This window comes from Chaetodon auriga, chromosome 7 (genome assembly GCF_051107435.1).
Source record: "Chaetodon auriga isolate fChaAug3 chromosome 7, fChaAug3.hap1, whole genome shotgun sequence".
Lineage (NCBI taxonomy): Eukaryota > Metazoa > Chordata > Actinopteri > Chaetodontiformes > Chaetodontidae > Chaetodon > Chaetodon auriga.
The window spans coordinates 13,412,174-13,436,734 of NC_135080.1; the positions used below are offsets into that span (position 1 = coordinate 13,412,174).

General features: G+C 43.9%; 1 protein-coding gene across 4 annotated transcripts; it reads right to left on the reverse strand.

Annotated features, from left to right (window-relative positions):
- Positions 1-57: 57 nt before the first annotated feature.
- vps53 (VPS53 subunit of GARP complex) lies at positions 58-24,352 on the reverse strand. 4 transcript variants are annotated; one of them, XM_076735607.1, is made up of 22 exons: positions 24,239-24,352; positions 23,742-23,822; positions 22,584-22,633; positions 22,421-22,487; positions 17,292-17,378; positions 16,741-16,856; positions 16,306-16,425; positions 13,965-14,043; positions 13,732-13,875; positions 13,493-13,635; positions 12,812-12,953; positions 12,070-12,165; positions 10,692-10,786; positions 9,376-9,618; positions 7,536-7,683; positions 7,133-7,215; positions 6,953-7,031; positions 6,535-6,683; positions 6,350-6,419; positions 5,987-6,124; positions 1,822-1,926; positions 58-1,321 (listed from the first exon to the last, which is right to left on the reverse strand). In XM_076735607.1, exons 1-22 carry the CDS (start codon positions 24,323-24,325, stop codon positions 1,154-1,156), a joined length of 2,490 nt encoding a protein of 829 aa, XP_076591722.1. In that variant the 5' UTR covers positions 24,326-24,352; the 3' UTR covers positions 58-1,153. The 4 variants fall into 4 exon arrangements, with proteins under 4 accessions (XP_076591722.1, XP_076591721.1, XP_076591720.1 ...); XM_076735606.1 differs by having other exon boundaries at positions 12,070-12,168; XM_076735605.1 differs by having other exon boundaries at positions 12,776-12,953.
- Positions 24,353-24,561: the final 209 nt, after the last annotated feature.

A 24,561-nucleotide genomic window follows, 5' to 3' on the forward strand; every position in this document is an offset into this window, starting at 1 on the left:
TGTGCATAATCTAAACTTAAGCAGCACACACCCATCTGATGAAGCACAAGGGAAAAATCTGTGGCAATGTTTTAATAGTGTTCAACAATTGCCTGTGTTAAATACAATTCAGACAATACAAACAAATAACATTTTGTACCTGAAGGCAGGAATGTGTACACTGATGCAGACACACGTGATCCACAAGGACCCGCTGAACTGAGAGGCATCAATGAGCAGCGCATTGACTTCAAATAGGTTTTCTTTTCCTTCCAGAAACTGTGATGTACTCTTGCCATCACTGAGTACATGGGGGAGCACTTGGAAAATGCAGAGAAAAGATTATTTTCCAAACTACACAGAAGTTTGCAATTTCGCTAAAGCAAAACCTTCTTTTCACGTCAGTGCAAAGGAAACAGAGGATTAAATTACCAAAGCACATTTTGGACTGACGGCACGCAGGTGTACTTATGTACACATACCCTGTTCTAATTTCCAAGCCAAACTAGAGGGATTTCAAATGCCAAGACAAAGCCAGCCTCACGTCTGACTGAAGATGCGGATCCAACGATCCTTTTTTGTCTCAGACTTGGGGTCTTTCAACCTGGAGTCTGGGATTCATTTTGGGCCACCGTTCACAAAAAGCAATCCTGACACCTACGATGCATATCCACCTTAATTGGTGGCAGAGATGCACACAAAATTTCAACCCGGTGCCCCCCCCCCCCCCCCCCACTTCAAAACAGTTTGCTCAAACATCAACTTGAATTAAGATCATTCTGCCTGCAATCATCATGGATTAGACACGTCCCAGAGAAGCGGCCAGAAATTAGTTAACCAGCACTACATTTGGGTCTTGCGAGTGTAAACACACTGTGCAAAGATGTACTAATGTTACAAAGCTCAGACATTAGTGTCATGGAAAGAAAAGGTGGGAGATTACAGTAGTAAATGACATGTGTAACAACAGCAAGCAGCAGTTGAGGAACGTTCTTCATAATCCAGCGTCATCTTGGCTTCGTGTTACTGTCAGTCAGAAAATTCTGTCCACTTTTTGCTCTTTCGGTAATTCTCCACGATAACTGAATGGAGCATAATGAAGTCTTTGAGATGAATAACTTGCAAGAGAGGTGAAGACCATCCCATCCTGCGATCTCAGTGTGCGTGTGTCTGTTCACAGTCTCTTCTTGATGAGTTTCTCGAGTTTGCGGATGCGGGAGGACTCCTGCTCAGGGGTGGGGGCACTGAAGGACAGAGAGGGGCCATCGCCTCCGGAGGGTGGAGTGGGTAGCCTCTGCCTGAAGAGGTCCAGCATGCTGCTCTGTTCACTGCGCTTCAGACCCTTCACACACGAACACATCACATCACGAAGCATTAAAAAAAGAGAAGCTGAGCTAGATGAGAAGCTAAATACCACCAGCAGATCTGCACGTTCAGTATGAGGCGAGGATGAGGAGCTGCCGGTTAGCTTAGCTTAGCATAAACACTGGAAGCAGTGGGAAACAGCTAGCCTGGCTCCATTCAAAGGCATCAAAATCCACACACTGGCGCCTCTAAAGACCACTAATTGGCACCTTTTATCTCATTTGCTTAATCTGTACCAAAAACCTACAACTTGTGTTTTTAGCAGAGTTATGTGCACATGTTAATTAGTGAACTTTAGAGGTGCTTGCAGGCAGATTTTGTTACCTTCAAACAGAGCCAGGCAAGCTGTCTCTCCCTGATAAGCTAAGCTAAACTAACTGGCAACTCCATATTGAAGATACAGATACTGTGTGGGAGCTGCATCAATCAAATCTTGAACTTTGCCTTTAAATCACTGCTAGAGTCGAACCAACTGACCTTCATGTCCAGAATCTTTTGGAAGGTCTCTGGATTCCCATCAGCCAGGAGCTTGATGTAGTTATCAACAAACACTACTGGTGGTTCATGTGGGGCCATCACCACCTGCGGAAAAAGTAGAGTTTAATGTTGGTTTCACCCCCCCTCCTTTCCTGTGAACCATCATGGGACGACCCAAGAGATCTTTAAATGATCCCACATGGGGCAGCTAAGGCCCAAATTGAGGGGGTGGGGGGTGGGGGGTTAGAACTGACAAAACCAAGCAGTTCTAGCTGCAAACAAAGTCGAGACTATGTTGCTATATTTAGGAGCCCACTCCTCACTCTTTTTTTCCCTTTTAAACACCAATTACTCCATGCTTGAGTGGGCAAGAATTAGATTCACCGGTAATTATTTTTGGACTATAATGAGGCAAAAATGAGCATTACTCAAGAGCAGGCAGAAAAGGCTTAATGGGGCACAAGTCTTTCAGGATTGGACTCTCTTAGTTGTTGTTTTTTTCAACAATAGAGGCTGGGTGGAAAACGTGGATCGGATAGCTTTTCTTGCAGCCGCTAAAGAACAGGCAGACCAACACATGGCTGACAGACCCCCACCTCCTGTCTCATGCATACGCATGCACACAGGGATCATCTCACAAAATGTTTCTCTTTTCCTTCACTTCAAAAAAAAAAAAAGACCCCGTCTGCCCTTTCAGACTTTACTCTTCTCTTTTGACTCAAGGTAAATATATATGAGAAGGTGAGCTGCACAGAGGAGGGAGGGAGAAGAGCAGGCATGAAAGGCTCAGGATCGTGTGGAATTCTTTGCTTTCTTACTGGCCTGACTGAGTGACTTACTTAGCAACTGTCCTGGAGCCAGGCCAAGGGAAAGGCCTGTAGGGACCTTGTAAAAAAGGGAAAGAAAGGGGGGAGAGGGAGTTTAAGAATGAAAACGGGCATAAAAAAGGGAGAGCAACAGAGTCAGGGAGAACATTCAGGCTGAACAAGGGTGGAGGGGGAGGAGGAGGAGGAGGAGGAGGAGGGGGGTGGTCTGCCTTTTAAATTCTCCCCAGAAGAGAACTTCAGAGGTGGAAGAGAGAGCTGGAGCTATGCTGGGCTGGGCTGGAAGAGTGTGGAAAACAGCCACGTCTCACAGGCATCGAACCGGCCAGGAGAGGCCGTCTCAGACAGACAGAGCAGAACTGAGCACTGGCTCACCAGACAGGCAACACGAATATATTCATCTTTAACACTCAAAGCAGATTCTTTGACAGCTATATAGAGATTTAAGAGATGGGAGAGCACCGCGATTACTCTCGTCTGTGAACAGTTTAAAGCTGCACTCATCAATACTTTTATATTAACAATGAATCAAATGACTGTGTTCTGGGAAAGCCGTTCCTAGAGGTGATGAACCCAGAGAATTATCTCCAGATTTCCCCTCAGCGCTACTGTTTTAGCATCTTTCAGCTCATTGTTTGGCTTCACAACACAGAACTTTATTGTTTTGGTTCAGCATTCCCGCATTCTTCAGCGTGGTGGCTTTTTTGTTTTTTTTTTAGCAAACAAGCTCTGATACACCCACTGTTCACTACCTGCCCTGCAACAAACAGCAGACACACAGTTAGCAACTAGCTGGAGGACATCGTGGAGAACTTGGCAGCTTAAGAGCCAGGCGTTTTCCTCAAGTGTCAACACCACAAACTGCAAATAAATGCTAATGTTAGTCCATGTTTCCTCGATGTGTAAAAAGGTAACTGTTCGCTAACACGTAAGAACTTTATAAGGTGATAATGTGTCAATGTTGGGATTACAGCATGCTTCGCTGCTCCCGAGGGGGGGAAAAAGATTAATGCTGCTTAAGGTCACACTACTGCACATCTATTTGTAACATCAACAAGATGGTTTTGATTAGTGTGAGATCATTAAATCAACTCCATAACACAAGATGACACAACCTTCAGTTGTCCCAGGGAATCGCAGTTTCTTGGTGGGGGTAAGCCAGATTTAATTTCAAGCCCCTGCATCCCAGTGTGTAATTTAAAACTATTGTTGGAGCGAGACAGAGGGATTCTTGTACTGGCCTTCGTTTGAGGGGTTTGTCTTTCAGAAGTGTCATTCTCAGTCCAAGGTGGAAGCAATTACCTGTGAGGGACCTTGACGGTGCACAAAGTTGATGGATAAAATGCTGGCTTTAGTACAAAAGCCTCTCTTTAATCATATGGGCTTTGTCTTTTCAAGGCCAAAAAACAGCCACAGAGGCATTACTGCTATTTTTAAATTTTGTTTGGACAGTATTTGTCTATCACTCCAACTATTACTAAGAGTTTTCTTATATATGATGCCTATTATCAGGGTTTCTTCTTTTGCTATTTCTTATAGTATCAGATTTCCAGCCTCCTCAGCGATTGTTGTGTGTTCTGCTGTCACAGTAATGTATGCAAATCACCCAAGGGGCCTTCATGCAGTGTCAGCTACGTCTGTGGGAGCCATATAGATCACATTCCAGCTGAAGGGGCCCGCCGGCACTCAATTCCATTAAAAAAAAGGAACAGACAGTAGTGGGCCGATGTGAATGCATTCTATAATTCCATAATGTGAAAGCCCCTTTAATGTGTGGCAGATGAGTGGAAATTCATGTGTATACATTCAGGGCATTTTTCCAGGGAATAAAGACAGGCCTTACACAGGCCATATGGAAAAGTGTGCATCCCAGCAGAAAACAGTCAGAGGAGGCAATCAAATGTGAAATGGCGAGAGGGGTCTGTTAGACAGTCAACGTGCGAGGCGAAACAAAGGCAGCACGCCTGAAGGCCACAGTCGAACAGAGTGAATGAACTGAAAATATCTGCCGTCTGCCATTGGCCCACTGTTTTTCACAGGACAGCACGATCAGAGCAGGTCATCCCAGCGACATCAAGACAGTCCAACCATGACAACTTCAGGAAGGAAAGGAGGACTCCTGGGAGGGAAATCAAAGGGCAGACAGGCGTGTACTCCGAGTGTGTGTGTGTGTGTGTGTGTGCGCATTTCTGTACACTCCAGGGACAGTTAATTAGGGTGGGGTTAATCTATGGCAGTCGCATACCAGTGTCCTCCAGGGTCACATAAGGTAATTCTGAGGCAACAGGCTCAACCCTGTGTTTGCTCTCTCACTGAAAACAAAAATCCAACATACATCAAGTCATACTGCACGTGTGACTGTGTTTTCGTGAGTAGACGCATGGCTGCATGCATTTACTAACTGACTCGCTCACACCTTTCCACTGGCTCAAGGTCAACCACATACCGTGTTTAAAGAATATGTGCGTGTGTCTCGTGTTGGCCCGTCTCTCACTCATTAAACCAGTAGTGCATGAGCTCCGTTCCTATCCCCTCCCTACCTCGTGTGAGGTGGCGTATTTTATGGAAACATGCTCATAAAGTGCTATTGTGAGTGGGGTTAAAGACACAATTAAAGGGTTATTCTGCCCAAAAATAAACCGTAAGTAGATAATCTGCTCGAGTGACTCAAGACAAACATTTTAATACTGACTCGCCAGTCAAACCACAAACACTCAAATGGTTGCTCAGTCTATTGTTGCTTCTAACGACGAAACCTCAATCAGTGGAAAAAGCACTTAGCTGCAGGTTGTGCCCGACTGTTCTTGGTCAAGCAACACCAAAGCTGATGTTTAACTGGATATGTCAGAGTTTCAACATTGAATCTGTGCAACGGCAAACAAGAGATAAAGAAAAGTCATTCAGACTACACTTGTACAAGAGTCTCTACCTCAGGTTCCGAGCCTTTAAAGGTCAGAAACTGAAGCGTTGGTTGTAAAAATGACCAGCATGAATTGAGCCACCCAAGTTAAATGTCATAAAATCTCAATTGTCCCATAAAGATTGAGCTGCTCTGATAATATGTTTAAGTTGAGCTCTTTTGTATTTAGAGTTGAACTCAGGTTGCCATTAAAGCCCATCAGTAAAAGGATGCAGGGGCTCATTCTGAGTTTATGTGTGAAAGGTAAACTGTTTAATTTACCTCTACTGGCCTTAGGGGCAAGGTTGACTGTCTTTCTAAGATTTATCTGAGGAAAGTTTGGCTCTGTGCTTCGAGAGTTTTGTCCCTGAAAGCTGTCTGAATAGAGCTGCTCTGGTCTAATCTGCATTAATGAGACCCCCCCCCCCCTCCCCCTCCTCACCTTAAGGATCATCTCTGCACGGGTCATGCCTTTCACCACTATCTTAGTGTAGCTGGCAGGTGCCTTGCGGAGCACCTGGGAGCCTATGGAGGGTAGATCCAGCAAGACCGTCTTCAGGGAGTGAGTGTCAAGGAGGAGCTGGTGGGGTAGGATACACAAGTCAGCAACTCAGGCATTTAAAAACCAGTTATATAAGGGTAAATAAGTATACTAGTGCACATAATGAAAGTGCAGCATGAATTTTCTGACGTAATAATCACGAAATAGCGAACATACACGAATGGCTTAAAATGTGCTTAAGATGATGACACACAATGCAGCTCAAAGGAAGCTTTAGGACAGATTAGCATAAATTAAACTTACTTGTTCAGCTCCCACCATGCTGATAGGTTTACATCTGAACAGGTGGTTGATAAATTTGGGAATGAAAGAACTGAGGAGAAGAAAGAAATGACAAATATGTAAACTTCAGGAAACCTTTAATCACAGCTTATGGATAGAACAATGATGTGCGTGAATGTGAGTGTGTGTGTGTGAGTTTACTGTACTTTGTGAACTTGATGCAGAATTGTGTGAAGTATTTGCGTGTGGAGGCCAGATTGTCTCTGATGATGGGCACATTTTGCTTAATGTGCATGATGATAGATGTCACATAAGGACTCTGGTCACCCACATGCTCCACACTCTGCCACGGCATCTGAGAGAGAGGGAGACAGGCAGAGGGGGGATGGAAGCCTTAGCATCAGATGCTACACACAAGTAGAGTTAAAATATGATATCATCAGGCTCATGTGGATATTTTCAGGTTCTTGGCAAAGAGACATTCACAAAACCACCAGGAAGTGTGTGTAATACCACCAAACGCTTTAAGGGCAAAAATCTGATCTTTTAACCTGTTTAATGAATGAAATGGAAATATAGAGTATATAAGCTAAATATGTGTGTGTGTGTGTGTTTGTGTGTAACCTTGCTCATAGCCGTGAGAGCAGGGTCACAGGCAGCATCGAGATCTTGAACGAGCAGCTGGATACTGTTTGAGATTACCCTGAGAAAACATGAAAGTACATAATGGCCGCCATTAAAACAAACTCTTCACATAATATAAAGGAAGCTCTTTTTCCACAAAGAGTAAAATGGCTGACTTACGTGCTGAAAGTATCCATCTCCCCAGTCAAATTAATTCTCTCCACCAGGACTTTATCTACTTTCTCCTTCAGCTTCTCTTCCAACTGGAAAGCACACAAACACAAACACAAAACACATAAAAGGCTTCATGATTTAGAGTTCATCCTTTCAAATGTGTGCTGGTCTATTTCCTGGAATACTGGTTTAAAATTGCTGAATGTGTGTTGCAAAAAAAAAAAAAAAAAGAAAAAAAAAACCCAGCAGGGATGAAATCTTTCAGGTTGTGTTGTAATCACAACGGCCACTGTCAGTTCCTTTAAACACTGATGAAACACAGGTCAAACATCCTGTAACCGCTCCGTGATAGGCATCTCTTATGCTCCCGTGCCTGTGTGTGTGAGTGTGTGTGTGTGTGCGTGCATGCCTGTTGTGTGGTAGCCAGGCAGTACTCTGCAGTGCTGAGGATGCTGCAGATCAGGCAGAGCTCGTCCACAGTGAACTTTGCAGCTTCTGAGCCTTCCTTCTCCTTCAGCAGGCTGCTGATGGTAAGACCCCCACTGTTACTGTTGGATCTGGACAGACAGACAGATGCAACAGGGGAGAGAGAGACAGGGAGAGACAGAGGGGTTAACAGTGGGGGAAAAACACTGCTAAGAACTAACATTTAGCTGGTGTATAGTGTCCGTACGTGTGATAAGACATCTATCAATTTCTGAAGACTGGCTGATGTGGACCCACTTTGCTACGGAGCTTAAAGAAAAATGCTGTGTGGAACATGTCTTTTCAAACCACAGGTAAAGAAGGACGTTTATAGTAACTGAGACACAACAGACAACATAACTACAAGCAGACGCAAATGTCAGGATGCTGCACCAGTGGCGACCCAGTCATTAATAAACGTCATAACAGAGACGTGGGTAAAACCACAACATACTGTAGTTTTGAGCTCCTTTCCAGGGCCCCCTTCAAAACCTCACAAAACCAATTCACAGCACACCACGCTGGACGGCCGTGTCTGTGTGTGTCTGGGAGTGCGCACACTTGCAAAACATTTGAGTGCATCTCCGAACAATTTCTGTAAACGGCTCCGAATATGGTATACATTAGTCAGCGAGCGCAAGTGTGTAATTAGCACGCATGCATATCTGAGACAGAAACAGAGCACCTCTGTGTGTGTATGTGCGTGTGTGTGTGTGTGTGTGTGTGTGTGTGCGCACACCACAGCCCAGCGATGACTTCTAATGTGGCCAATGAGCCAGAGATGTTTTTGCTGGTAGCATATTAGGCTTTGCCACAACATAACCAACTCCAGATCCCACATAGCGTGCCATCCCAATCCATCAAACACAGCGAGGACTGAAGACATTAAGTTTCAAACTAAAACTCCTAAACAGCCCCATCACCATACCAAAAGAATGAAGAAATACGAGCGTGACATGCTTATTTGTGAAAATTTGATCCTGAAAAAAATCTGTGTTTGTGTTACTGCCCAGAAAATTAAATGATTCTTGTGGATGGAAACGGTTGAAATACTAATGAAACTAGTGAGTGAACGCTATGAGATTTACTCTAAATACACAGAAGTGGTGTTCACTGTGATTAAGGAACATGTCACCCAGTGCAGCGATGCGGCTGAGGGTGTGTTTTCAACAGTTTCTGGAAAACAATTGAGGTCGATGGCTCAGTGGAATACACACAAACACACACACACACACATACGTAACTTGTTTGTAGGATCAATTCATCGTTGGCTTTGGCCTTTTAATGGTAATTGCTCAAAATAAGAAAAACTAGATTACTGCCATACTTATACTTCAATATCTTCTTCTGTTAGAATAATATTTAGAAAAGGTCACAGATTAGATAAGTCAGATTTTCTACTGAGACTTCAACTTTTGTACTCCAAGAGAGAAATTGAGGGTTTTCCCTGTCACTTCAAATCAGTCAGGCTGTCTCAGAGCCAGCATCTACTGGCCCTTAAGTGTTAAGCCGCTTCCATATTGGCTTCAGCAGCTGCCATAGAGAAGACTGTTGAAGCCAATGTGAAAGTGGTTTAATACTGAAGCCGTCAGACTTGACAATGTCAGTAAAAAGTACAATTAGTGTCAATTTAGCACCTTGTAGCAATGTCACGGTGGTGCTTACCTTTCATCTCTACACTGACTGTCTGTTTGTTTTCATTCTAGTATGGGATGAAGTTCAATCAAAGAAAACCAAAAGTAACTTCAGTACTATGCCAAGAGTATAACTTGAGCCAGTCTTACTTAGGCAGGTTTCCAGAGAGGATCTTCCAAGCGTACTCTCTCAGGAATTTCTGGAAGATGGTTGTGAGGGCGATCATTGGTTCTCCAGTGCTCAGTTGGGAGCACTGCACCATGCACTTCTTGTAATAGACAAAGAGGTCAGCACAGCTGGGCAGGACCGCTCCGCCCTCCTCCGTGCCTGCCTTGGGTGGGCCTTGTGCTCGGAAGTCAGCCACAAACCGGTCGATCAGTTCGCCCAGGTTCCTGCAGATGCCCGAAAATGTACAGCCAAACCCACACAGGTTCAGACACAGACACACACGGTTGAATTAGTGGCACATGAAAGGAATTAAATGAATCAAATAAAAACATTTAAACAGTAAAAACATACAATTGGTTCCTAACCCCAATGAATAAATAAAAGGATAAAATAACAGGCACTCGGACAGAGAGCCAGATGGATAAATAGGTGAAAACAATCCAAGCATATCAAAATCCTCAGTACTACAGTCAACAGGTCCACAGTCAGTTGGTGTGGCCCAGTCCTACTGAATCTTGGAAATAAAGCCAAGAACAAAACAAGCAGGCCACTGTTCTCTCCTGCAATGTCCCACTGGAGACAAGCTGATCTGGCCTGTTTAAGGCCTCTGGACTGAGCTGAAATGAGGCTGTAGCTGCAGAATAGGTCAATCCTGTTCCCTTGGACAGACAAACAGCATTTAACGCTCTGGAGAGCCAAAAGCCAGGGGCTGCATGCAAGTACAGCAGTCCCAGAACTGTGTTCAATTTCAGGAGCCTTCACCATGACTTGGACAGGGGAGGGATGGATGGAGGAGAAGTGAAGGATGGTGGGAGGTGAATAATAAGGCAGGAAGAAAACCGAAAGAGAGAGCGCAAGGAAAGGGAGAAAAATCCAAAATAAAGAACAAGAGATTGAGATGAAGAAAGGAGGAATGAAACAAAAGCTGCACCGAGAGAGAGAGACAAGGGAAGGGGTACCGAGCAGAGAAAAATAAAGAGGTGGGAATGAAAACAGGCAGATCTGCTGTGGCAGCACTTATTCAACCTCCCTCTCTCTCTTTCTCTCTGCGTCTGTGGTCGTGCAGCTAATGGGAAACATTTCTGCCACAGTGGAGACAGAGGCATGTACAGGAACAAGGGGTGGAAAGACAGAAGAGGCAATGAAGTAGAATGGGAGGTGGGGGATCTGATTGATGAGGGGGCAGTGGAAAAAGGATGCATGAGCCAGCTTTACACACAACCTGCTCCTGATTCTGGGTCTGTGTACCATGACCCAGTTTGGCCCTGTCTGGCTTGTATAAGTGTGTGTTGCTCACTTGTCTTGGGACTCGATGTAGACATACAGATGTGGTTCAAAGCACTTGGAGACAATGCCGTGAAAAGGGTTGTCCGGAGCTTTCGGCTTCCTGGGCTAAAACAATAGAGGCAAAAATGAGGAATTAGTGAAGTAACAGGTTTTAGCTCCTCTGAGCACCAATCAGCGAGTTTATGTTTTGCTTCCACCTCAGCAAGCAAAGGTAAATGTCAAAAACACCGAACACAGAAACAGTTTTCAAAGATACGGCCTTGTGGGAAACTCTACATTTGATACAGCGCCACGTGAAACATGTTAGAAAATGAAGCGATTGACTTTCCAAGCATAAAATACAGTCAGCCACCACTTTATTAGGTCTACCTAGCTGGAACTGATGCAGTCCAATACAACAGGCCTGCAATAAATCCTATGTTCACGAAGGCAGTAACGTTCAGTTTTTGTTGAAATTGCTTTAAAGAGGTGCGGATTCAACTTTATGGTCATTTTGGAAGCTGCAGTTTGTGGTTCTGTTGAACTTGTGTTATACTGAGAGGTATTTCTAAACTCATTGCAGGGCTGCTATATTAGAGTGGAGAAGTTTTACCTCAGTGTTCAAAATGGATTGTGTCTACAGAAAGTGTTTTGACCAATTACCCAAAACGACTGGTCTTATTCTTGATTATTCAAGCAACAGATTGCTATTGCTTAGTCAACGCCTGGTGCACACTGGAGGATTTTCAGATTAAGTGATTTTAGAAATGAGACTGCAGACATAATGGTAGATTTAACCGATTTATAATATTTTATTACATATTTGATTTCAGAGTAGTGATTCTGGGGACTTGGGATCTCACAGAAACCTCTCAGTCGCATGCAAATAGCGTTTTGTCATTACGTTTACGTTTGGTTAGCACTGCTAGGTCATGTGCCAAACAGGTCTTAATTTAATAATTAGCTGCTGTTGCACTGTTTGCGTTTTAAAGTTACGACCCCTGAAAGGACAATAAGCTCACTACACAAGATCAGAACTGTCTTAATCTGGTATTTGACGCATCATTGATGGAAACTTTATTGCCACCTACAGGCCCACCACACTTTTTGCGATCTTGTGTACGTGGACATATTTTGTAAAACTAAGGTTGTGTGGATTTTTTCTCGAATGAAGGCAGAAAATATCTGTTCTTAAAAAAATATCCATATATGTATGGTCAAAGCCTCAAGGAAGAATATTTAAATAAGACTGCTACACTACTGTTCCACTTGACAATGCATTGTCATGAGCAAATGAGTCATCTTGCCTTTAAAGGGAGCACTTTAGAAAAAAAAGCTCCACATCAGAGGAAGCAACATCCAATGGTCCCTTAGTGAAGTCAGATGGGGGTCATTCCAGGTGAACTCACCTTAGCCAAATCCTCGTCCTTCTCTGTGCCCACATCCTCGCCTGGCTCATCCTCCAGGAAGGGGTTAGTGGGGTCCAGAGGGCTCTCTGGCCTCTTCTGCTGTAAAAACACAGATAAAACTTTATTTTTTTCTATTGCACAATTATTAGAGCATCATAAGGGATTTGACTGCCACTAAGGGATCCACGCCAGCAACGCTCTTGACTAACAGAACTGCTTCTGTAATCATTACAAACTCTTTCAAAATTAAGCCCAGGTTTCATCACTTTCTTCCATCTTTATGTAGATCATTTCGTGGGAGGCTTTGATGAAACTGCACCTCCAATTAGAAAATTCCACTCAACCAAATCCCTGATTGAATTACAGAACTCAACAGGCATGTGTGTGTGTGTAAACTGAGCTGAAGACAAAAGGCCTCTGTCGAGCCTCCGTAGCATCGGTTCTGAACAAGCTTGGCCTAGTTGTGCTCTAACAATAATCATAATCTGTCCATTCTCTGTGCATCACTTCCACCTCCAGACACCAACATGACCTGGATTAAGAGGTATCTTTAAGATGAGACACCGAGAGTACCTCTTCGCATGTGTGTGTGAGAGAGTGTAGAACACAACAAACAACACATGAGCAGTTTCATGTAAGTTTGCACAAACACAAGCAAACAATATCTTTCAGCTTGAATAATTTAAAGCAGCTGGAGTCAACGGACCTGCGTGCGCTGTGTGTCTGTGTGTGCTTTGCTCACTCCAGGTATATCCGTCAAGGTGCATCCTGTGAAGCGTTTGGCCAGAAGCCCTTCGAAGTTTGTTGTCCTCTGAATGGCAAACAGAAGCAGCTTCACCTCAATCTCCTTCGCCCGTGTTCGCATCACTTTGGCGAGCTCCACCCTGAGGAACATTAAAAAAATGGAGTATATCGCCTCGAACTTCTACACTTTGACACTGCAAAATGTTTCAAATGATCCTTGTTAGTACATGATCTGTTCTTTTGCAAAAACATGTCTCAGGCTTTTTTTTCTGATGACACGACTACAATTTCTGTCAGATTTTTATTTATTGTTAGCTGCAGCTGTGAGGAACACACAAACAGAGCGCCACTTTTTCTTCTCTGGTGTAGCTGAGGGGAAAGACCGAGAAGTGGGGACAGTAGGTCACTGCTCATGTAGGCCACCTACGTCAACACCACTGAAAGTGCAGACTCACACCAGGCACGCCAAGCCAGTGTGGCTTACTTCATGATGCAGACAAGACCCACAACCAATTTCTCAATTTCTGCCTTTTTAATTTAATTACGTTCAACCTCTTTTTCTTTTCTTCTCTTTTCTTGGGGATGGAGAGACAGCATAAAATATCCATTAAACAGGCTAAAGCCACATTTGAAATGCTTGCTCCTCGATGGGATTTTATACCGTATGTTGCGTGTTTACCTGGTGATGTGGCAGAACTCCACAGCGATACGCTCCGTCATGCACCACTCCTCAGGAAACATGCGTCCATACTTCTCCTCATAGTCGAGCAGCTGCCGTTTGATCCAGGCGTAGCGGCGATCGATCTTGTCCAGCCATGCAACCTGAGCAACCGAGGGGGGAGAATGCTTTTTCATTAAATACCTTAATCCCACTTTAGATGTGATCTGGTTCATCATGGAGTTCAAACTCTTACTCACATCTTGGTTTTCCTGGAATAATACCAGGTACTCTGAGAGGTGCTGCCGGATGAACTTTTTGATGATCTCCTGTTTGATGCGCGGGTCCAGCACATTGGCCACCAGACAGGCATCTCTCAGCACGTTACTGGGGCCACCTGGTCTCTGGACAGATAGTGAAATAAAAGTTTGACATAAAGTTTTCTCAAGAGGGCCAACAAGACAAGAGCATGACAACTATACAACATATTTACCTTGGAGCCCTGAGAGGGGAAGGCCTCTTCAAAATCAGCCAGGATCTGAGTCCCCAACTCACTCTGCGCTGCCTTTACTCTATACAGGACAAAAACCAATCACACTGAATGATTCATCGTTTTCTCAATCAGACAAACATTCTAGAACGGTGACAATTTCATGTGGAAGCATCCAATATAAATCAGATTTTTGCCTCCTCTTTGGCTCAACCACTGTGACAAAGACTCTTGAAAAGCTAAAAGATACCTTCTTTAATTATTGTCCGTGGATTGTAGAGAAAAACACCAAAAACATACCTGATGGCTCTAAAATGCTATTCTCTAATATTCCTCTGTTTGTCTATCAGTACACACCTGTGCAGGTGTCTTCATGTGCATGCATCGTGCAGTGCATTTTCTATAAACCTGAACATGCTGGTTTCTGGTCAGTAAAGCAAACAACAAAGGCATGTGACAGGAAACGTTTGCATAATGAGATTTGCTGAAGAAAATCTGAGTCTGTGGCGTCCTCAGAGAGTCTGTGTTCTCCAGAAGGCCTCCAGGCTGGGTTAACCCAGGACAGCACCCAAAGCCATGACAATCAGCCAGAATAAACACAAGAGGGTGGAGAGACAGTATCACAGATGGATGGCAACTGAACCAGTAGCATTCACGTAAAGTGTCAGTTCCTGGCTAAATGTGCAACTGTCCCCCTCTGTCTGGTGGGTCTGGTCAGAATGAGTCAGCTGTTTCATCATACTGAGACCAAGCTGTCAGCAGAGACTCATATCGCAACATCTCTCCAAATAATGGCAACATCGTGTTTTTTTTTAAATATCCTTCAGCCCTACAGCAACACAGCCAAACATGTCTCGCTGCATGAAGCGACAATGAGGAAAAGGCCAATTAAAACAATTAGCAAAGTTGATGGTGTTCAAAGGCGAACGCTGCACTGACTCGACCTCACCCGTCACGCTTCCAAGCAACGTCAGGACAAAAGGCTAATTTCTCCCACTGAACGAAAGAAGTAAAGGCAGGAACAGAGAAGTGTCAGACGGAGGCTGTAATGTGCATTTAGCCTTCAAAAAACATTCAATTTATCTTTAAATGTAGTCAGATTACAGCTTACTGATTTAAAACTGGGCTGCCATTGTGTTTTAATTCAAAGCCTTTTAACTATCTTGCCATTATGAAGTCGACAGAAATGGTTGGACTGTACAGGTAACAGTTACAGGTAAAAGGTTTAGCTTGCTGCTGTAAACATCTCTGAGCTACTTTTCCTCCTGGCTGTAATTTGGCTAATCCCCATCTGATCCCTCATCTATATGCACTGCCTTTGTTTGTCTTAAATACTGCTTGCATCTGTCTGTTGTCTGCTTCTGCTATCTTATTGTGGTGGCTGATGCATTAGATCTTGATTCTGTCTATTAACCCTTTTCGTCCAGCTGTCTGCCCTGTCTTCATATATATTCCCCTTCCCCGCGTCTCTCCTATCATCTGTTTCTCCAGCAGAGTCACTTCTTCCACGCAGCTGTTATTTGGTATGAACACTGTCTGCCACACCTCAGTCAAAACAGCACAGAAGGTCACGCTTTTTGTGTTTTGCTTTAGGGGATCAGCACTACTTTGAACCTGAACATAAACTTGGCCAATGTGTCCCTAACTGATTCTGGTATTCTTGGAAAATAACAGCAAAAATGGAAATTTAATCAGTCAGAGCTGTGGGAAACAACAGCGTAACAATGTGCTTTGTTCCCTGTGTGTAAATCTCTGTGAGTGCTTGTGTGTTTCAACAAAAGGCCACATCCAGATATTGAAACAACTCTGCCCAGAACAAGAAACATTACTAAACGTACCAGTGTACAGCCACTGATAGGCATGTTGCAGGCATGAAAAACAATCCCGAGCACAAAATGAAGTAAATGCATCTTCCACACACACGAGTGGAAGCACAGAAACGGAGACACAGACACACCCTCAGAAAAGCATGCGTCTTATCTCCCACAATGGAAGAAATTCTGGCATAACGGGGCACTATTCAGTGGGTTTCCTTCCTGTGTGGGACTGAGCATGTATGTGTGTGAATATCTGCATAAACAGGATGTAATACACAAAAAACACCTCCAGCCAAATACTGTAACCACTCCTTTCAACAATTCAGCTGAAGAGCTGTGGAATATTTCAGCTGTATGAGGAGACAGAGCTCTGATCTGGCTACTGGAAACGAGCTGCTCGCCACACAGTGAGCTGGAGCGAAGCGCTGAACACAAAAGAAAGAAAGAAATAACCTTATGTAAGCTCACACATCACAGTGAGTGAGTGTGCATGTGTGTGTGTGTGTTAGTGTGCGTATATTAGTTACCTCTCAGACAGCTGTCTGATCTGGGGTATGCCCATGTACTTGTGGAAATGCTCGAGCACGTTGACCACTCCCTGCAGCAGGTTGGCCACCTCGCCGTACTGCCTCTTCCGTGTCATGGCTCTGGAACACACATGAAGGATTTCTATTATATCAAAAACATCCATCTTTATATTATCTACACCTACGCCACACACCTCTGTGAGCATGTTCATCCATATCGTTGGAGCATCAATTTGGCTGTGTATCTCTTACAAGTGTAATTTCAGTCATACTGCTTTGTTCTGGCAGCAACTAGTCCTTCATCCTAAAATTAAGTGCACATGTCACAACCGCAAAATCTTGGAACAATTCCAAATGCTTCATTTCGGTCAAATAAGCTTTAGGGTAAACTGTCTGGGTCTTTTGGTCTAATCTGTTGAATGCGATTGTACCCACTCTAAAGAGTCAACACCCCCTGCCAGCATATGCAGGTGGTTGAGGGTGGTGATGGATGTCGTGAGGTGGCGCTTGGCATGGTCCAGCTGCTTGATGTCCCTCGTTATCTCCTTGACCTGTGCAGGGAGAGGAACGAGACGGGTGAGACGGGAAAGGAAAGTGAAAAGGTGGATGAATGTGTAAGAGAGGTTCGCTGGTGATGGGAAAAAGAGAAATAGACCAAGATGAAGGACACGCCCGCTGGGTTGAGAAATAATTGTTCCTACGTGCCTTCTGAGGGAGGGTCTGCTGGTTCCCCCTAAATCCTTTCTCTACTCACCCAGCCTACTGGCCTTCCTCTGACTCTCACTGACACACACACTTGTAACAGACACATGGAAGCTGCATTACCTCGACTTTAAATAACTCTCCCCACTGTCCTCTATTGTAACAGAAGGAGGATACAGGCTGTATCTCCACTGTGCTCGGGCCGTATCCCTGCTAAGCTTCAACAAGCCACCTTTGTGTGTGTGTGTGTGTGTGTGTGTGTGTGTGTGTGTGTGCGTACGTACCATTTGTTCAGACTTCTCTGCCTTGTCCTTGATGTCTTTGATTTTGCCAAAGAGCTGCTGGATGGCTATCTGGGCCTCTTCCAAAGCCTACACAAACCAAACAGGGCAATATGAAACATATAATACATCAACTGCTGTACAACAACCACTGACAAAGTGTGCATGTCTGAATTTTTGGGAGTGGGCAACACAACAAATGAATGGGCAGAAATTTGGTAGTCCAGCTCAGCCCACGCCCGAGTCAGACTCACACCTGAAGCAGAAAAAACAGCAGGAACTGAAGGAAACATGAAAACCACGCAGACCAAAACCTTGAGAGGAGCGCAGGGGTGAGAAACCTCTCACACAGTTACCTCTCAGAAAGCTGTCATACAGCTCGAGTGAGTGGAGGTTTTCTACCTGTTGGTCTGGTCAGTCAGTAGAGCAATGGTGAGTCAAAAAGCGCAGACATGAGAAGATCTTTCTTTCTTACCTTCACACACCTACTTATACTGTTGTGTGCCTGAAGTGTGAATGAGTCAACATAACAAATGCACATCTAGGTGCCTTCTGGTGTCAGAAATATTACAAATGCAACAAAAGGGACAGTCTGGATTTCCTTTTATCCACAAGGAAAAAAAAAACATGGAGACTTTCAGCGATCTATTCTGCTTTTAATCACCTGATACATAAAACATCAACTTCCCTCTAGATTTCCTTAGAAAAACTATGCTACACTTGTAATAATACTTGAGAAGAACAGCGGTGCGTGGAATAACATTTCCAGGGATTTTTTTTTTATCCACTCTCACCGCTGGCTTTGGTCCATGTGAAAAATGATCCTGCTTATGCCCGTTCCCAGTTCTAGACAGGGGGAAGGGGGGGGTGGGGGGGAGGGTCAATGCCAAAAAGACTAATTGGCTGTCTAATTGATGAGCTATCTAGTTATCTGACATGGAGAGGTCTTAGGTTGACACATGAGCCATGAGGCTAATCTCTGCATAAAGGCTGTCACTATAAAGAGATTATTAGCAGTTTAAACAGCCTATAAAGCCAGAGCGGATTAGATAACACTACACGGTTACAATTGTAAGATAGTTAACGTGCTATTCTAATATTTCCCCATCATCTGACATTGCAGCTGTTCTTTGATGTTCCCAAACAGAGATTGTGCTCCGACATCTGATGCCAAGGTAATTGGCTTCTCTTGGCTCAATGCTGTGGCGGCACTGCCACACAGCTTTGACTCTCTCTCTCTCTCACACACACACACACACACACACACACACACACACACACACACACAGGAGGAGAGAGACACATGCACACAAGGAATGCTAACAGCCGGCACCAGCTGTGCAAGGAATTTACCACTTTTACAAGCACCTCTAAGAGACAGCGAGTGAGCAAACACACGAAAACTGTGCATGTGCACACACAAACACACAAACACACACACTCAAACATAAATACACCTTTCACTGACAGCAGAGGATTAATTTTCCTTGAATGCAGTCAAAGTGACAGTGTCGAAGAGACACGGTCAAAATCCAGACAGCGCCATATGACCAGGTCATAAAACCACAACAAAACCATGTGACATTCAACCCTCAGAGGGCAGTTTTAACCTGAGCTAAAATTTCATCTACTGTGTGTAATATGATTTTATGCCAAGACAATCTGCTATGGAGGAAAGAGAGAAGAACCCTTCTTCAATCAAGATGAGCAAAAGCCGACTCGCCTGCATGCATCCTCTCTTCTTTTTATGCTTCAAACACTCCTTTGGCTGTTAGGTGATTGGATAAATGAAGTGGGAAAAAAAAATGAAGGCAGGTTAAGTGATTACTCTTTGATCTGAGGGTGAGGAGGAAGGGAGTACCGCTGAATCTTTAAAGAGGTTCCCTGGAGGAGTTCTTGAGCAAACAAAGTGCATGCAAACGAGGCCAGAACCTTCAAGGCTGCAATTGTCGCTCATGGAGACTCAGCTGAGTTGATCTGGCTCGCTTCCTGGCACTCATTTCCTGTATTTAGCCTTGAGGAAAGCAGAGAGAGAGACCACTGCCCAGAAGGCGCCTCCGTGCCCGAGATGTTATCTGCTCTCACACAAACACGCACATGTAGGCTAGCGTATCCCTAACATGCAATAAGCTGCACATGCTCCACGGCATACACGGGCGAGCACTTCTCAAAGCTTGAACAGGGTCGGGACGCACTTCACTCCTCCCTCTGACATATTAAATGGCACTTATGAGTTCAGGGCCAAATACAATGAATCAGATCAACCTAACAGAGTTATTTTAACGGCTGGAACGCTGCCTGAGCACAATGCTTCATGTAAACAGTTTTAGGGCGACAATTTGGAGAAAAGAGGGTTTCACTTAACAGAACACAGTATAGCTCAGGAAGTGCTTTGTACAGAATCAATCCTCGAGTTAAAACATTGTTTTGTCTTTTCTAATGCATCCTGTTATAGATAGCGATATGCTGCTGTGCTGTTACAACGCTTCTCCTTGATTGTTTCGTTTCCCCTTCATTTTCAGTCCTGGAAAACAATATAAGGCTTTGGCACAGTTTGTGTTTGCAGATAACGTAACAGTCAGATTTCATAGGCTACACTGAACAAGTCACTAATCATAATTGAGCCACAGACTGATAGAATCTGCAGAGAGTGTGACCCAGATTTCTTTCAAAGACACGCAAATGCAGAAAACATAAAGTTAAAAGCACTGCAAAAGGAGAAATTAGAGAGACAGAAGCAAGAAAATGACAGCTGAGAGAGTTTAAGACAGAGCTCTGAGAAGATGAAAGCGTGGAAACTAAAACAAGCGGAGAACGGCCTTTTCTGAGTTCACATTAAATATTTACATTAATGTCGATTCTATAGGAAGACCACCCGACACTGTGTTTTCTAATGCAGCCCCCTCAACACCACAGTGGACACATAAAGAGCGAACACTGTCTCACACACACACACACACACACACATACAGGAAGAAAAACGCAAATGCCAGGTTGCCAGCCAAGCAAGCAGCAAGTACAGCCTCACTATTAGGGTGTGTGGGCGTGTGTGTGTGTGTGTGTGTGTGTGTGTGTGTGTGTGTGTGTGTGTGTGTGTGTGTACCCCTGTGCACAGCAACATTCTATGGCAAAAAACGTTCCTCAGCCATCAGCGTAGAGGAACGTGAATGGCAGGCAGTAACTCAGAACAAATGTTTGTTCTCATTAATGAGATTCTCCAACTCAGACTTCCACAAATAGATTTCAGCCAGAGCGCTTTCAGATCCTTCATTTCCATTAAAAACAAGAAAAAAAAAAACAAATGCAAATCAAGCTACGATATTGAGCTCGGCTGGCAGGCCGTGGAGCAGGTGTGCATGCGGTATCTGAATGGCCATAACAGGCAGGCGAGAACACCGTGTGTGGTAGGAAACTCTGGGCTGGCAGACTCGTCAGGAGACTCCCCCAGTCTGCCCTCAGTCTTCAGCACTTTAGCAAACAGCATCTGTTGTATGTTGAGCACATGGAATCATGCAGGTTAGAAGGATTAGTCTAGATTGGCCTGAAATGAGCCACACATGAGCACTGTTATAGTTTCTGGTTAATGACAGAGTTCATGTCATTATAATTGAGGCTGTCCCTCTGCCACTGGACACCATGTATTACAGTCAATCATACTGACACCAGTTTAGCTTGTGGGGCTGTGTGTGCATGCATCTGTGTTCATGTGCTGCACGTAATTCAGTGGAACTGCCCGTGCAAACACAATAAGGATTCGTGGCAAATTAAGCTAAATTACATTAAAGTACAGTATATACCAAGCACTGATGTTATGTATTCATCACATGAAAAGTCGCCCAGTAACACAGCCATCAACACACTAAATATCAGCTCTATTAGTCGCCAGGGTCTGACCAGACAGTCACATTTCCATACTCTCAGTCCCGCAGCATATTACTGTCTGACTCCCTACAGAAAAAAAACACAGGGGAAATCATTCCCCAGACCTCCTCCTCCTCCTCCACCACCTCCCCTCTCTCTCTCTCTCTCTCTCTCTCTCTGTCTGTCTGTCTGTCCTTCACTGTAAATGTAACCACCTTGGGTTTAAACCCGGGGACTGCATTTAACTTGGTGAGTGAGCTCAGTCAACAGCAGAACTGACTAAATTGCTGATCTTGTTGATTTTATTGTATTGCTGCCTTTATGTCTCAATCGCCATCTTGAAATGAACACCTCTCCATCTTTCCGTCTGCAGAAAGCATTTTCCCTCTGGAAATGTTGGAATGGCACTGTGGGGGTTGGAAAAACAAACTAAAATTATTGTGTGTGACTGCGTAATGTTATTGGTCTGGAGGGGATTTAGAGCGTTTCCGCTACCAAACGGTAGCTAACAGTGAAAGACGGGGCCACCAGGCCAGACACCCTGACGACAACGCACACCTAATCATGTCAACTGGTCAGAGCATACATGGCTCACCCATCAGGTGTCACGTTCCCTTTAAGCCGCAACTCCTCGACAGGGCAAGGAGCTGGATTAAATCAGCAGGGGCTGTTCTTTCCCGTCATGCTCCCACAAGAAAAGGCAACGACTCAAAAGCCTGGGTTTAAAAGAAATTTAAGTATTTACATACGGGAATCTCTTTCCCAGACGTGTTTTCCGTAAAGAGGGGCAGTTTGAGCAGTGGGAATGGTTCTGAGTCATCTTGTCCTTTTCCATGGAAGCAATGTGAAGAGAGGAAAGAGCAGGCGAGTGGGAAGAACATGTTTTTTGGGTTTGGGAGCAACCTATGGCAACTTTCTAATTTCAGAAGAAGGATGCTGTTTTGAACTCCATAAGTGATCAACAGGCCCAGTGGCGTGTATGTACAGTTTGCAAATGTGGTTGTTAATCTTCGCCATTAGATTAGATCATGCAAAGTCTACATGCTGTGATTCTACAGCTGATTTTCTATCTTAGACCAACACACATCAATCAAACTTTGCAAAAATGAATGCTTCTATAAAAATCTAATGAAAAGTAGAACTGAAATAAAAGCAGAGTGATTTTTTTCCAGCCATATTGCCAGAAAGATGATAAAACTGATTCAATAAAGTACATATTTGAAAGTCTAAGCACTGCAGTCTCTCCCTCTGTGACCTGTAGTTCAACTCACCTGTCTGCCATCCTGACCCACGTTGGTCTGGCCTCGCACCACTGTCCTAATATTGTCATCCAGGCGCCTATCAAATGTGACCAAAAAAGGTACCTGGTCACTAAGAGGGTAAAATAAACACAAAAAGAAGAAATGCATTATGAAGTCACTGACATGAACTCACCTGATCTTCAGACGAATCTTGTTTACCACATCATCGATGTTAGCCAAAGACTGTGGACAAATAAGAAAACAGGAAATTAGGAAAACATGAAGCAACCTTTCGTCATACATCCAAAAAAATCCTAATATTTGACTTGAAGTTGTCACTTGCAGCTGTCTGAGAGGCCAACAAGCCACAAACTGTGTGTACAGGGGATAATGGATGGATTATCCCCACACACATACTGTTTTCTATGAGTGATAACCTTTATTTTATCATTCTGTTGCCTTAACCTGCTGTTTCATGTGTTGTGCTGTTGATCTTTTATTTTACTCAAACTACCTCTGAACAGACCTACATACTTTGAAGCATTTAATGCATTTGTGTTTAGATGAGCAGACTTTGTTTCAAATCAGGCAAATATGTTCATCTGCATGTCAAATGCAGGGCAGGTGCAACCCCTCACCTGCTGAAGGAAACACACGAAACCCAGCTGAGTGAAAATGCATGCACACTACTGGGAGCACCTCTGCTGGACAGAAGCACAAACTATAGAGTTACAGTGACCCCTCATGGAGATGGAGTATACACATATCGACATATGGATATGAACTGATAAATAGTCTGATTTTAAAAGTCTAATCAAGGCCGATTTTAGTTTGACACAGTACATTGCATCAGTTATATTATTTTTCCATTCGTTGTAATCGTTACTCGCATTGCACCTGTTAAATAAAACAACATACATGATGGTCCATGCACACACAAATTCCAATCTCAGTAACGTCTTTGATTTATTAAGTACATGAAGTATTTCTTCAACCCAATTATCAAGAGGCAATTTTTCATGCAAGACACTTTCACATGTCAGAGTCATAAAAATACCAGCATAATTAACACAATAACCTTAACGATGACTACATTTCAATACAAGGTCCTGGTATTGCTCATACTGCATGACTGTCACACTCTCATGACTTACTGAATCAGGACCATAAGCGATGCCTATGTCTTTCCTACTGTGACAAGTCAAAATGTCTGAAAAGAGCCTCTTATTTTCATGTTTTTTCAGTTCTCTAGTTACAAATCAATCCACTTGTGCCACACTAAAACAGACATCAGCATGCGTGTCACCAGGGTAAGTCTGACTGCAAATCATCCCGTGTCAGTTCACCTCACCTGCTCTGTGGGGAACAGAGTGTTGATGTACTCCACAGCATTGAAGTCTGCTCTGTCCAGTGGGTCTTGGCTGGGGAAAACCTTGTGCACAAAAGACAAATGATGTTCAATCAGACAGTCACGACCGCTCAGTAATATTTGATGGTGTATTAGGATCATTTCAACATGCAACGTGCCAATCATAACTAACAAACAGCACATTTATGTTGTTAAACGAGTCGTACATTAGCAGGTGATGTCCGAGTAATGTCCTGTTAACATTACACTACGACTGACAAACATTTCTGTAAACTAAATACTGTTAAAATAGTGGGGAAATGCTTTATGTGTAAGTTAAATACATTACATCTAGCGGTCGTAATATAGCAGTGTCACATCTAGGAACCCTCCCCTGTTATTAGCCTGCTAGCAGCTGGCCGTGTGTTAGCAAGACGAACCACAACGTTTAAAAAAAAAGAACAAAAAAAAATGCAATATTAACAAGTTCAGTACTCTACCTGTTCAATGGCTAGCTGCACCTCCGGGGTTAGATGCAAAATAGCCTCCAAGTCCTCAGCAAACTCAAATTCTTCCTCCTCCATCATTGTCAAAACAAAACCGAAGACCTCTCCGGCAAAACACTTCCTGGTGAGGAGGCCTCTGGGATACTAGATGACGTTTGAGAAACGGTGCTTTCACGGACATCGGAAATCACAAGACATCTACGAATTATTATGGATCATATGCCCCCACCTCTCGCCTCCTCTTTCTACCGCACCCCTTTGGTGCAAATTAGATAATTTAATGGTTAATTTCTCCCTGCTAAATACGATGAATTTAT

Coding starts and splice junctions, on each gene's coding strand:
- vps53 (XM_076735603.1), bottom strand. CDS start 24,325: ATGATGGAGGAGGAAGAATTTGAGTTTGCTGAGGACTTGGAGGCTATT. Junction 17,379..22,420: donor TGGGTCAGGATGGCAGACAG/GTGAGTTGAACT, acceptor TGGTTTGTGTAG/GCTTTGGAAGAGGCCCAGAT. Junction 6,125..6,349: donor GCATGGTGGGAGCTGAACAA/GTAAGTTTAATT, acceptor CTACCCCACCAG/CTCCTCCTTGACACTCACTC.